Source organism: Mustela nigripes, chromosome 1 (genome assembly GCF_022355385.1).
Source record: "Mustela nigripes isolate SB6536 chromosome 1, MUSNIG.SB6536, whole genome shotgun sequence".
NCBI lineage: Eukaryota > Metazoa > Chordata > Mammalia > Carnivora > Mustelidae > Mustela > Mustela nigripes.
In genome coordinates this window covers 47,118,106-47,131,723 of record NC_081557.1, presented here as the reverse complement: position 1 = coordinate 47,131,723, position 13,618 = coordinate 47,118,106, and the positions used below count along the sequence as shown (strand labels likewise).

The 13,618-nt window shown below is 37.6% G+C and overlaps 1 protein-coding gene across 1 annotated transcript; it reads right to left on the bottom strand.

Moving 5' to 3' along the window:
* Positions 1 to 945, bottom strand: LOC132011777 (olfactory receptor 51F2-like). Its single transcript, XM_059390906.1, is given in 1 exon segment — positions 1 to 945. A coding segment is annotated over 1 exon segment (945 nt).
* Positions 946 to 13,618: the final 12,673 nt, after the last annotated feature.

Genomic DNA, 13,618 nt, shown 5'->3' with positions numbered 1-13,618 from the left:
CTATGTGTCTTTGGAATAGATAATTTTGATCACAGCTCTGCGTATTTGTTTGGTCTTCACACTGTAGATGATGGGGTTCATTACAGGAGGGATCAGGAGGTAAGTGTTAGCAATCATTGTATGAACATAGGCTGGGGCTCATTTCCCAAATCTGTGAACAAAGGACAGACTGATCAATGGAAAGTAGAAAATAACAACAGCCCCAATATGGGAGATACATGTGCTGAAGGCTTTCTTCCTCTCTTCTGGGGATGCAATGCTGAGGACGGTCTTAATAATCAAAATGTAAGAGAGGAGGATGAAGATTGAGTCCACACCAACAGTAGAGATCATGGCAGTCAATCCAACTGCATTGTTGATCCTGGTGTCTGTGCATGAGAGCTTCATCACATCAGGGTGGAAGCAGTAGGAGTGGTGAAGCACGTGGCTGCGGCAGAAGGACAGTCTTTTAAGAAGTGCAACCATTGGTGTCAGCATTAGTGTCTCTCTGATGACAATTGCCACTCCAATTTGAGCTATTCTGGAATCAGTTAAAATGGTGGCATACCTGAGTGGATTAGAGATGGCCACAAAACGATCAAAGGCCATGGCCAACAGCACTGAGGATTCCACGACAGTGAAGAGTTTAATAAAGAACATCTGTAACAAGCAGGCATTAAAGCTGATCTCCCTGGCATCGAACCAGAATATACCCATCATGGTGACCAGGGTGGATATGGACAGGCCGAGGTCAGTGGTAGACAGCATGGAGAGGAAATAATACATGGGTTTGTGGAGGCTGGGCTGGGTGACAATGGCAAAGAGGATCAGGCTGTTTCCTGAGAGAGCAGTTATGTAGAGAAAGCAGAAGGGAATGGAGATCCAGATGTGGAAGGCTTCCAGCCCGGGAACACCAGTTAGGAGGAAAATGATGGAAGTAGATGTGGTATTCCAGAAGTTTGACATGCTAGATTAAAAACACAGAGTTCCAAGATGAAACTCTGGGACAACAACAATACTGTATTACTAGTATTAATCCAATTACAAAAAATTTTTTTCAACCAAAAACTAACCGAAGATGAATATTTATATACTCTGTAAAAATGAATTGCTCATTGAAATTGATAAAGGAATATAAGATTTCAACTGCTGTAGTAGATACTGTTCTTTTTCTTATATATACCTCTATCCATTATTTTTCTTTCCTGGGACACTTTGCTGGTAGCTATGTTCATATGATGTGACCTTTCCTTCCACTTCTCTAGCCAGAGATGACTGGGTGAAGGAAAGTCACTTTACTCAAGACTGGTCAATTATATTTCATCCTTTCTGGATTTTCAAATTGTGTTTAAGAGGTAGCAGCTTAGTTTGTCCATATAGTTATCATCAGAGGAAAGTAGACTGGGGCTGTGGAGCAGCAATATTATATCAGCCTCAAGTGTAGAAAGCAGAGAAGCTTATAGACAATCTGGAAAGCCAGAAAATACTGAGAAAGAGATACTTATGATACAAAGTACCACCTATGAACTGCTAATAGGTGGCTTAGGCACCAGTGCAGTCATGTGCAGATGTCTACAGTATCTAACCTTGAAAGTGACACCTGCAATGTGGCATCTGGTGTCTCATTTGGAAAGTGGAGTTAGAACACACATGCCTACCACCTTAGGGATAGAGGCCTCTGCCCCTCCCCCCATCTGTGATATAGCATGCTGCCTTGTTCAGATAGAGTTTTCTCTTGAACTGCCTGAAGACTAGTTGTTCTCCATTTTGTTAAGATATACTTCTCAGGAGATATTTAATAGAATTTTACTGTTTTGCTTTGGAGGGGAAGATATACCTTTACTAAAAGTCTGAAAGTTAACAAGTTTAACAGGTTTGATGTTTAACAAGTTCTCTTAGCACTTTTCATAAATATTTTGATTTTTGAAAACAATTTTAGTAATTATAGTTTTAAAAAATACATAGTGATCAGAAAGGCAAATTGAACTCTACTTAGTAAATGAATAGTTCTTATGATAATTAAAGAAATGGGTTCACCTCTCATGTTCCAGAAGTCTTTGACCTGTTTATTTACTATTAATTTCCAGAGCATAGGTCTTAGCTTTTGAGGTTAACAACTTCCTAGGGTCCTTGGGAGCTAGAGTAATTATGAAAAAGGGAACAGTTCAATTGTATATAAAAGGCTTGGGGTATCTGGAGAAGTCTTCTTAGGAAAATCAGTGCTTGAAAGATTGCTCTGTTTTGTGTAAATAGAAATGAAGTATTCCAAGGCTACTAGAACAGCATATGTGAAAGTGTTGAGCCAGAATGAATTCTTCAAGATGTTAGAATCAAGTGAGGGAGAAGGAATAGTACTGTTTATAATAACTTCAGCATCTAGTGTACAGTGGTGAATGATAAAAAAAGGGTTATGGGGGTGCAGAGTGTTTCCACAGGTGTTACTTATGTTTGGCTATCATGGAGATTTTCACAATGCTTATCACTATGGCATGCAATGATTGAGTTGTAACTTTGTTATAGAGTGCTAAGAAATTTTATGAGATTTTTTTTTAAAGATTTTATTTATTTATTTGACAGAGAGAAATCACAAGTAGATGGAGATGGAGAGGCAGGCAGAGAGAGAGAGACGGAAGCAGGCTCCCTGCTGAGCAGAGAGCCCGATGCGGGACTCGATCCCAGGACCCTGAGATCATGACCTGAGCCGAAGGCAGCGGCTTAACCAACTGAGCCACCCAGGTGCCCTATGAGATTTTTTTTTTTTAAATTACTATTAGAACGAATTATCTTTCATCCTAATTTCTTCCTGATTCCCTTTATATTATTTTGGTAATTCAGACAATGTGTAATTCATTACACATTTTCATTCTTGTCATTTTTTCCCTCCTCATTTTGTTGAGGAATCAGAAGAAAAACACAATGTGTAGGCTGAACTGATCTGAGCTGAGTCTGGCAGAAGAGAATTCCATCAAATTCCTTTCTTTCCATTTCTCTACAACTGTGTCTTCCTGTACCCTCTCCTTATCCATGCTGGGTACAGACACAGAAGATTCCTTATTCCTTTTTTATAGCCAATAACTCCATCTAAGCTCTTGATCAGCCGTCATCAAGACTTAGTTCGTTTCAGTATCAAACTGGGAGCTCACTGGGTATTGTGTCAGCCCTAAGGATATGAAGCAAATAAAATGGCAGTGATTTGGTGCCTGAGATAACCAGAGAGGTTGTTAACGCTTCATCTTTTTAAGGCTGAAAACCTTATCTTTAATTAGAGTCCAGGGACGTCTATGAAATGAAAACTTACCAGTTTGGAGCACTACTACATGCCAGGCACCCTGCATATAAGAGGAATCAGAGACAAAGAAATACTACTAGCTGTAGAGTGCATCAGGTAGAGTATTACTAAGTGATAAGATAGAATAGTGTAGAGTGACGGGTTCTGAGTGTGTGTATACATGAATGTGTCTGTGTGTGTTAAGAGGAATCAGCTCTAAGACCTCTTAACTAAGTAGATAAATTAGAACTGTGAAATGTTTTGATGGGTGGATGTGAGTTTACAAGGATGCAAAGCAGGAAAAGGGTGTTCTTGACATAGATAACAACATGGGCAGAAACTGAATAAAATAATAACAGGGTTTGTTGGACAACTACAAGAAAATTAAAATGCTGGAGGCTTAAGTATGATGCTGGGTGATGTGGGACATGAGTGAGAGAAATCAGCAGGCCAGGACATGAGTCTTCATTCCACGGAAAGGAGAGGGAACGTCAATTTTAGTTGCAGAGCTAGGCATTTCCAAATATTTTATGAATAACTAAACAAATTATTTTTCATTTCTTCTCCCTTAACTCTAACAAAATTCCTTTCCTTCTTTAGTATCTTAGATAATACCAGTGGCTCCTTTTCTGGAGCTTCAGTTCTCAAGTTATACCCCAAACCATTAAGGAATGCTCCCTACACATTTATATAGATGCTTTCAACATGACATTAAGTTCAACTATGACAGATGGACCATCTTTCTTAACCGGCTCCTGTGCTTCGCTAGTAAGGGAAATAAGAGACAAACCCTATTTTCCCCTCAATTTCCTGCCTTACATTTTATAATGACAAAAAATATTATTTGAAGGACAGTCTGCCTGTGATTATTATTCCTTCACCTTCAGTAATAATCTGGGTTCTTTGTCTAATGGCTCTCGGGAAATTCTCCAACTTGTCACCAATGACTTTCTAAACACCAAATCCAAAAGTTTATCTTCAGATTTGTTTTTCTCTCTCTCATCTCAAATTTTTGCTGTTTTAGGCACCTTTTCTTGTCTTTTCTTTAGGTACTTTCTCCTTCATTAGCTTCAGTGATAGTTATTCTGTGTGAGCTTCTTTTTTTTTTTTTTTAATTTCTTTATGGAACAGTGTTTTTGTTCTGTCTTTCCAGTTGTGGTGTTCTTTAAGAGTCTTTTTCTTTCAAGAAGCCCCTGGTTTTTTTTTTTTTTTTTGTTTTGTTTTTTTTTGTTTTTTGGTCTCTGGTATACTATACTTGGGATATCTTGGTTTTTCCCACGGCTTTAAATAGCACTTATATTCAGATGACACGCAAATCTGAAATCTAATTATAGAGTCTCCTGAGTTCTATATTTCGAAAGTTAACAGGATCTGAAGCAATGGCAAAAATGTCTGGGCTGAAACTTGAAGGCAGTCGTGAATCCTGGAACTAGAGTGAGGTGATAAAACAGGCAATTTGGAAAACTAATGGGCAGCAGTCTGGAGAGCAGGTCAAAGCTCTCTGCTTGGTGACAGTGAACAAAAGTGAATAAGCTACTTTATCTACCCATGAGGCATACTCCCTCCTTGTAATCCATCAGACACCTCCACCTCAATATGGGCCAAACGGAGCTCATTCCTTCCCCCATTCCAAACCTGGCTCTCTCTCCTATGTCTCATTTGTCAGTAAATGACATCAAACTAACAAATCATCTCATCAGAGTTACTGCCCTCACATACACACATGTTCACACACTCTTCTCCCTCTCTTTCATCCTGTACATGCAAATGTTCATTAAACACTTGCAAATCGATATATTGATTTTACTTCTAAAATGTCAAAAACTGGAGAATCCAGAGGTTTCTATTTGAGGGTCAAGTAATAGCAATGTGATTCATGGTGGGTGCTTGAAGCTGAACTTCATTGCGCTTTCCTTAATTGAATGAACTTACCTGTTCCTAACATCTTTGTTAGGGGGCTAATAGATTTATCAAGGGGAGGTACTAAAATTCTTTAAAACTACTCTCTGCTGCCATCACCCTGGAATCTGTTCAGTCTATCCTCTCCAATTCTGGTAAACCTTCCTTTCTTCTGTAAAATATAAGCTATAGTCTCCTAATTAATTTTCCTGTCCCCCAGATCACAGTGATGCTCTTCTTTCACTGCACTATTATGAGCTATGGCTACTATGACTTTAACTCCAGGACAGATGATATAGCTTTATCAGTATTGTCCAAGTCATTGCTAATGGCATCGCTATAGTGTGTGACTGATCTCTGTTCAGATCCTCACTCAGACACTAACTAGTTTTGAGACTATTTGTAACAATAATACAAAAAAATTACTCATAACAACAGCTACCATTTATTATTGGAATTTGTTCTGTGAACATTACAGTGCTAAGCATTTGAGAAACATTCTCTTAATTCTTATTATAACATCATTTGGCAAGTATTACTAAATTCACTTTGATTCCCCTTTTCTGGTAACCGAGTATGAGAGAGGTTATGAAACATGTTCAGAATCACACCCAGCTAGTGAATGTCAGAATTGGGATTTTAAACCCAATTAAAAAAAAATTGCTCCCCCAAATTATGGTTTCATGTATAAGTAGTGTAAACTTCCTTTGATGCAGTTTCCTCATCTATAAGGTAGACTATATCTTGCTCCTAATAGAATGCCTGGCATGCAGTAAATGTTCAAAATTTTTTTTTAATTTTTAGTAAGAATAATTGGGCTTAGGAATGATTCCTTCAGCTCCTGACAGCCTTTTTGGCTTTTTCAAGTACCAAACCACTATAATAACATATATAGCATCCTGATTAAGTCATTTGCTTAACAAACCACAAACTATTTTTAATTTCTTGAGGAATCTCCACACTGTTTTCCAAAGTGGCTGTACCAACTTGCATTCCCAGAGGGGGAGGCAAACCATGAGAGACTATGGACCCTGAGAAACAAATTGAGGGTTTTAAGGGGGAGGGAGTGGGGGAGGATGGGTGAGGTTGGTGGTGGGTATTAAGAAGGGCATGTATTGCATGGAGCACTGGGTGTGGTGCATAAACAATCTTGGAACACTGAAAGAATAAAATAAAATTAAACAAAACAAAACAAAACAAACCACAAACTGTGCAACCCACACGGGGCAGGAAAATGACCTTTTGCTGCAGGTTTCCTGAGAATAAATAATTCTATAAATTCTGCTGTGTATCTCAGCCCACCATCTGACTATCTCATCTAATTCTGAACATTGTGAGGAAATTCTTCCTGTGGATAAAAAAATTCAGCTCACCTAGAGTCAAGTCTTTTCTTTGAACAAAACAGTTTTACTTACAGAATTTGTACTTGTCCCTCTCGGGCTGACTCAGAAGGCTGAGGAGACTTGATTCCAGGGGAGGACAGAGCTTATGAGGAGACTTGTTGCAGCCTGAATGGAGACAGGCACAGAGCTGAGAGGCCCATTCCTCGTGGTGGTGTCACTCACTGTGTCTCCAGGGGTACGGTGGTTCCCAGAAGACTTCTTTTGCCTTTTACAGTCTTTGTCTGTTCCATTACGCAATTACTCATTGTGGTCATGTGCTTTATAGGCTGATGTAACTTTTTTCCCCCCTGGGCCCTCTTATTGAAGTGGGTTTTTTTTAACAAAAACAATTTTAAGACATAATTCACATATCATAAAATTCACCCATTTAAAATGTACAATTCAATAGTTTTTAGTAAATGTACCCAGTTGTACATGCATCATCATGGTCTACCTTTAGAAAATTTTTATTACTGCAAAAAGAAATCCCATGCCCATGAGCAGTCACTCTGAAGAGGATTTTAAAAAATGAAATATTATACTAAATTGCTAAAGGGAATATCATCTGGTGAGTGTAAGTCACATTCCACTTGGTAACTCGTTAGCATCTATTACTATTCATGGTAGTCTTGTTTCATTAGCCTACCTGTGCTTTTTAGCAGCCTGTCTTTTATAACTAGGAAAAAACATAATTTACTCATCTATACACACATCCAGTAAAATATTGCATAAGACTGTCCTGTATTCTAAACATCATGCTAAAGTGCTGGAGATTAAGAAAGTGGGGGGTGGGGATTCAACACTGTTCTTACTGTCCATGGTCTCTTAGTTTAGTATAGAATCACACTTAACTGATAATTACCATACTGATAATCAGTGATAGTGTTCTCTTAGAGGCATGAACCAAATACATTTTTATTTACTTTTTCATAACTTAATCTATTTTCTATTTTGAATCCCAGCACACTAACTGGAAGGAAACTGACAAAAATAACTTGGGATTCCCCCTACTTGTGTTTAAATGTTGCGGATCTTACATTGTACCAAGAACTTAGACTTTGCGGGTGGTGGATCTGGCCGGTAATGCAATCTGAAGAGGTGACAATTGCTTTAGTAAATAGAGTGCCCACAGATTGATGTAGACTGTCCATCTTTTCTACTTATGGTTCCTTTAGATCCTTAGATGTTCCCACCATTTCTGGACCACTCTAGAACATATGAGTCTTGAAGTCTACCCTTGATTTCGGTCTTATACTCTGCATATAAGCCTGCAGATACTAATATCTTTGAAATTATACCTGGAGTATAATCAGACTTCATCACCACCATAAGTGCCTCCTTTTTCTTAAGCACCATTATCTCTCACTTGGATAATTTCAATAGTTTCCTAACTATTCTCCCTGCTTCCATCCTTATCTCTCCCTACCATCCAGTCTGTTTCATCACAGAAAAGATCTTGGCCTGAAATACTTTATTCTTTATAATGTAACAACAAACTTTATCATGCATTCTGTACCCAAAATATTATAAAGTGTTTTTGGTAGAGGAAATGGCACCCTGCAAAGATGTCCACATCTTAATGCCTGGAACCCATGGATATATTACCTTTACACAGTAGAAAGGATTTTGCAGATGTGATTGGTCTGGAAGACCTTGAGATGAAATTATCCTGAATTATCTGGGTGGGTTCATTCTAACACATGAGTCCTTAAAAGTGGAGAAACAGAGGTGGCAGCCTGAGAAGGGCTTGATCTACCATTGCTAGCTTTGAAGATGGCAGAGGGTGGGAGATCAGTGAGCCAAGGAGTGGGCAGTCTCTAGAAGGAGAAAAGGCAAAGGTATTGTTCTCCCTTATGCCCTCTAGAAAATAATGCAGCCCTGTTGATGCCTTGATTTTTAGCTCCGTCAGAGTCTTATCAGTCTTCTGACCTACATGACTGTAAGATAATAAATTTGATGAAAGAATCCCTATCACTTTGATTTATACAGTTACCAAGGATTAGAGAATTTAAGTAACTTACTTAGGTCTCTCAGTTAATAAGTGTCACAACCACTGTTTGAAGCTTGGGCTATTGGGGAACCCTTTAAAGTTTTAAAACCCATTCTCCAGAGAATCTCCACATGCCATTCATCTGCCACTAATTCCAATTCAAATTGTTCTAACCCAACAGCATGTATGCAATGTATGCATGGTTATGTGCTAGCCTGGATGTTAACATTCTGTCAGCTGTATATACTTGTATTTTGCATATGAAGGTTGATCTGTTATATCTCCTTACCGTGAACTTCTTGAGACCTTTGGAAACATTTTCTCTACCAGTCTGGGCAAATTCTAGGGCAGTGACTGCATTCCCATAAATCTCAGAAACTTCTTGGGGATTGTGTTTATTTATCTCCTGGCCAAAAGAATGTTACTTTTTCTCATAGCAATAGAATTATAAAAATATTTTAGTATACTCTGAGCCAGAGCTTGGTGCATGCACATGGAACTGGTGTGCATAGTGGTAGAGCACTGACACACATTGTACTCATACTTTCAAAGGATGGTCCTTCTCACTGCCCTACTCTCATGCCAGCCCAGCAGAACAATAATTGGTAATTCAATTCAACCTTCTGAAAGTCTGAACAAAATGCTCCTCAATAAAATCCCTTAGCAATAGGAATATGCCATTATCAATCTGTCAATATTAATACCACTGAACCTGGGAAACATACCACAGTCTGTAATATTACTGGACTTCATGTTAGTATTTTCCAAACTTGTTAACCCAAACAGGAAGAACAGAATTAGAAATAAGAAAAAATGTGCCATGGGGACTTGCAATAAATGTTATTTATTAAATGTCAATATTTTACTACAGTAAACAGTAAAATATCCTTGCCTGTCAAATAAGCAGAACTTTTAAAATATTTTATTTATTTATTTGAGAGAAACAGAAAGAGAGAGAGAGAGCACAGAGGAAGAGTGAGAGGGAGGAGCAGGCTCCCCGCTGAGCAGGGAGCCTAAACACTGGGCCTGATCCCAGAACCCTGAGATCATGACCAAAGCTGAAGGCAGATACTTAACTGACTGAGCCACCCAGATGCCCCCAAATTAGCAAATTGTTAAGAAATTTATAATACACAGTATTATGTTGCTGTGTTATCATGGACTTAAGCATTGTTTTGCAGTGCTCATATGAACTTTCTGGAAGTGTATTTTCCAGTATATTGTTGGCTTAAAAGGTCCATTAAATTCTATTTCTAGAAATTTACTCAGAGGAAAAATAGAGATACAGGCCACATTTTATATAGAGGAACATTTATTGCAGTGGAAAATGTAGGAAACAAAAATTCTCAATGACACAGAAATAGTATTTTATCTAGTCATACTAGCAATAGCTGATATGGATGGTCACCCTGAATCAAGAAATGGGAAAACAGGATTCAGGACTGCAAGTTTTCTAAGGCATTAAACAGTGTAGGTTCTAAAAGAAGCAGTCTAAGACAGGAACAAGAGGCCAGAGGCAAATCAGATAATTTAGGATTAATATATCCAAATAGTAGAGGCAAACCTAAAAGCAAGCAAAGAATCACAACAAAAACTGTATTGCATCAGTAATTGTGTCTAGAAATAATCTATTTGCTATTTACAAAAAATACTGAGGTCCTACAACTTCTACTAGCCCTCCAGAGTCTAATGAAAGTCTTTCTCTTCTCTTGGATTTAGTCATGTTGAATTATGGTAATTCTACCCTACTTATTAAACATTCAATTTTAGAGGATAAAAAAATGTAGCTCTTCCTTTCCTCTGTCTATCATCTTCTTCTGGCTAGTCCTATGATTCATATTTATCCCCTTCCTCTCTGATCTCACCATGTCTTATACATGCTTCTATCAACATTCTTCATGCATTCATTTATCATTACAAAAATATCACATGCATATTATATGTCTGTTATTGAGTAAGATTTGAGGGTATGATAACAGTGAACAAAATGGATATTGCCCGAGATGTTACAGAGTTTAGTGGAGAATAAAATTAAGTATGTGGGAAATTACAATATTGTGTTACAATTACTATAAAGGAGGAAAATTAATAGAGATCGCTGCACTAAAAAACCAATAGTATTGACATCACCTGGAAGCTTGTGAGAAATACAGGATATCAGATGTACTGAGTCATAAACTGCATTTTTGCAAGATACCTAAGGGACTTAAGTGACATTCAAGTTTGAGAATGTAGATCAAATGGATGTTGAAACCTTGCCCTATATGGTCAAGGGAGGCTCGCCAAATATAATTGCTAAAACGAGATCTGAGGAAATAAGAAGGACTTCCTGAAGGGAGCTAGGGATGAGTGTAGTAGCATAGAGGGTAGGGTGAGGAGATGATAGAAGGTTAGGGAAATGTTGTGGACATGGTCAACACCTGTGGTGTTTTATCCCATAGGCATACTGAACATAATATTGGGGAAGTATAATGCAAGAGAGAGCTAAGAAACAAAAACAAACACAAAACAAAGGAAAATAAAACACTCCACAATATTCAGCTTCCATTAATTTAGCTCTACTTTTATAATCATAAAATCTTAGAACAAGTTATGTGGTGTATAAACAATGAAGTTTGGAACACTGAAAAAAAATTAAATTAAAAAAAACAAATTCAACATCACTTTATGATAAACATTCTCAATAAATTGGTTATGAAGAAAAAATCTTAGAACAAGTTATTTTAATTTTAATATAAATGTAAACTTTATGTCAATAAAAAATAAAATCTTTTTTGAATTACATTTGAGACGGAATTAGGAATCAGTAAATAGCTTAATATTGCCTTGGAGAACAAAGCTCAGAGATAAGCAAAAGCGGGCCTTGTTTAGGGAGTTGAAGATAAATTCAATAAGGTTGAAGCAGAGAAAGTGGAAAGACAGTGCTTACAGGTTGGAGCCAAAAGTCCTGCAAAGCCAGATTCCTCAGGGAACTGAGAAGACAAAGGATTGGAAGCCTGGTGATGTCCTAATTAGATTTGTTTTACTATGGTACTTCTCTTACCTGTCCGCAATGTGAACTCCTTGAGGATAGAGACCATTTCTTCTTGATATCTGGCGCATTGTATCTGACACGTATCATTCACTACGTAATAATTTATGAGGATTTCTATATTAATGAAAAAATAATTATAATGGCAAGCTATAACAATAAATATTAACAGTAGTTAATAACCTATTATGAGAGAGTACAAAGTGTCCTGGGCTTATTTTTCTATGGTTTGGTATTGGGTCACTTTTTTTATTGCAAAAAGTAAACCACTGAAGAGGATATAATTATTTTCCCCATGTGAAAATGAAGAAATGAAAGTGAAGTAGTTACATAACTAGCCCAAGGACATACGTCTGGTGACAGAGTTGAGCTTTGAAGCCTGGCTATCTGGTTTCAAATTCTTTGATTTTAACCAATGCTTGTCCAGTCTAAATAGATAGGTGAATGCAGAGAAGCTATTCAAAGTATTCAAGCCCTGCAACAGGGCAATTAGAAAAGGCACTTTATCAACAGAATGAATACTGGCCATTATGCCCTTTGCTTGTGTATCCACTAGTCATTAAACTTGGGTTATTGGATGGTTGAAATCCCTCAGTTTGCACTGGAAAAGAACCAGAAGTTTTCCTAATAATGTACCATCTCCGGCAGTCCTCCTCACGGACCAGTGCCTTTAGATTTGAATGCTTCGTGTGGCCAGCAAGATTTTCACATATATATCCCTGTAATTGCCTGGGCATCCTCATTTACTTCTGTGTCTTGGAAATATCTCTTTGATTTGTGTGTGTTTTCCCATTGAATTTCAGTCATTTCATGGCAAACTTATCCAGGGCTTGGAAAATGCCTGCCCTGTTTTTGTGTTTTCTGTGGGGAAGACTATGTTTCTATTAGTCCTGAAGGTTCCTAAATGGATGGCATATTTTATCAGGCTTTGGATGAGCTTTTGGAAGGAACTGTGTCTTCCCAGACTCTCCTGGGGATCTAGAATCTTGTGACAGAAGAAAAAAAAATTCAACAAGACAATTAAGGCCTCTGCGGCAATGCTAATGACAATAAATACTTCATTCTTTTTTTCTGTCTAGCAGACCTTTGCAAGACAATGTCCCCTTGGCATAGATTTTGTGCCAAGAAGTATGTTAAATTAATTACTGTTCTTGAAACTACCAGCCCTCTCAATTTGCCTTTAATTGTCTGAGGCTGTATTAATGGCCAAAGGTTGAAGACTGCTTATCAGTCCCCACAGTTTTAACAGAAACTGTCTGCCAGATATGGCTAATGTCCACAGAGGTGAATATATTAGTGTCAGTTTTAGACCAGTTATCAGAACAGACTAGTGCCTTTATAAGATTGAAAGGGACATACAAGGGACTCAAAATTTTGTATTCTTTTGAGTTGCTTCTTTTTATTTTTTAAATAGACTGCTCTTTTTAAAAAGATTTTGTTTAAATTCAATTAACCAGCATATAGTACATCATTAATTTCAGATGTAGTGTTCAATGATTTTTCAGTCATGTGTAACACCCACTTCTTTAGAGAAGTTTAGGTTCACAGCAAATTGAATGGAAAGGGCAGAGGTTTCTCATATATTGCCTGTGGCCAAATGTCCATAGCCTCCCACCATTACCAACATCCCCCCCAGAGTGGTTCATTTCTTACCACTGATGAACCTTCACTGACACATCATTATCACTTGAAATCCATCGTTTACATTAGGGCTCACTCTTGGTGTTGTGCATTCCATAGGTTTAAACAAATTTATGACCCATGTATTCACCATTATAGTAACATATGGAGTATTTTCACTGCCCTAAAAATCCTTAATGTGCCATGCCGCCTATTAATTCCTTACTCTTCCCTAGCTCCAGGCAAGCCACTGATCTTTTTTACTGTCTTTATAGTTTGCCTTTTCCAGATTGTTACATAGTTGAAAGTATACAGTATGGTGTCATTTCTGACTGGCTTCTTTCCCTTAATAATATACGTTTAGGTTTCCTTTGTGACTTCATGGCTTACTAGCTCATATCTTTTAGCACTGAAAATATCCCATTTTGTGGATATATCATACTATATTT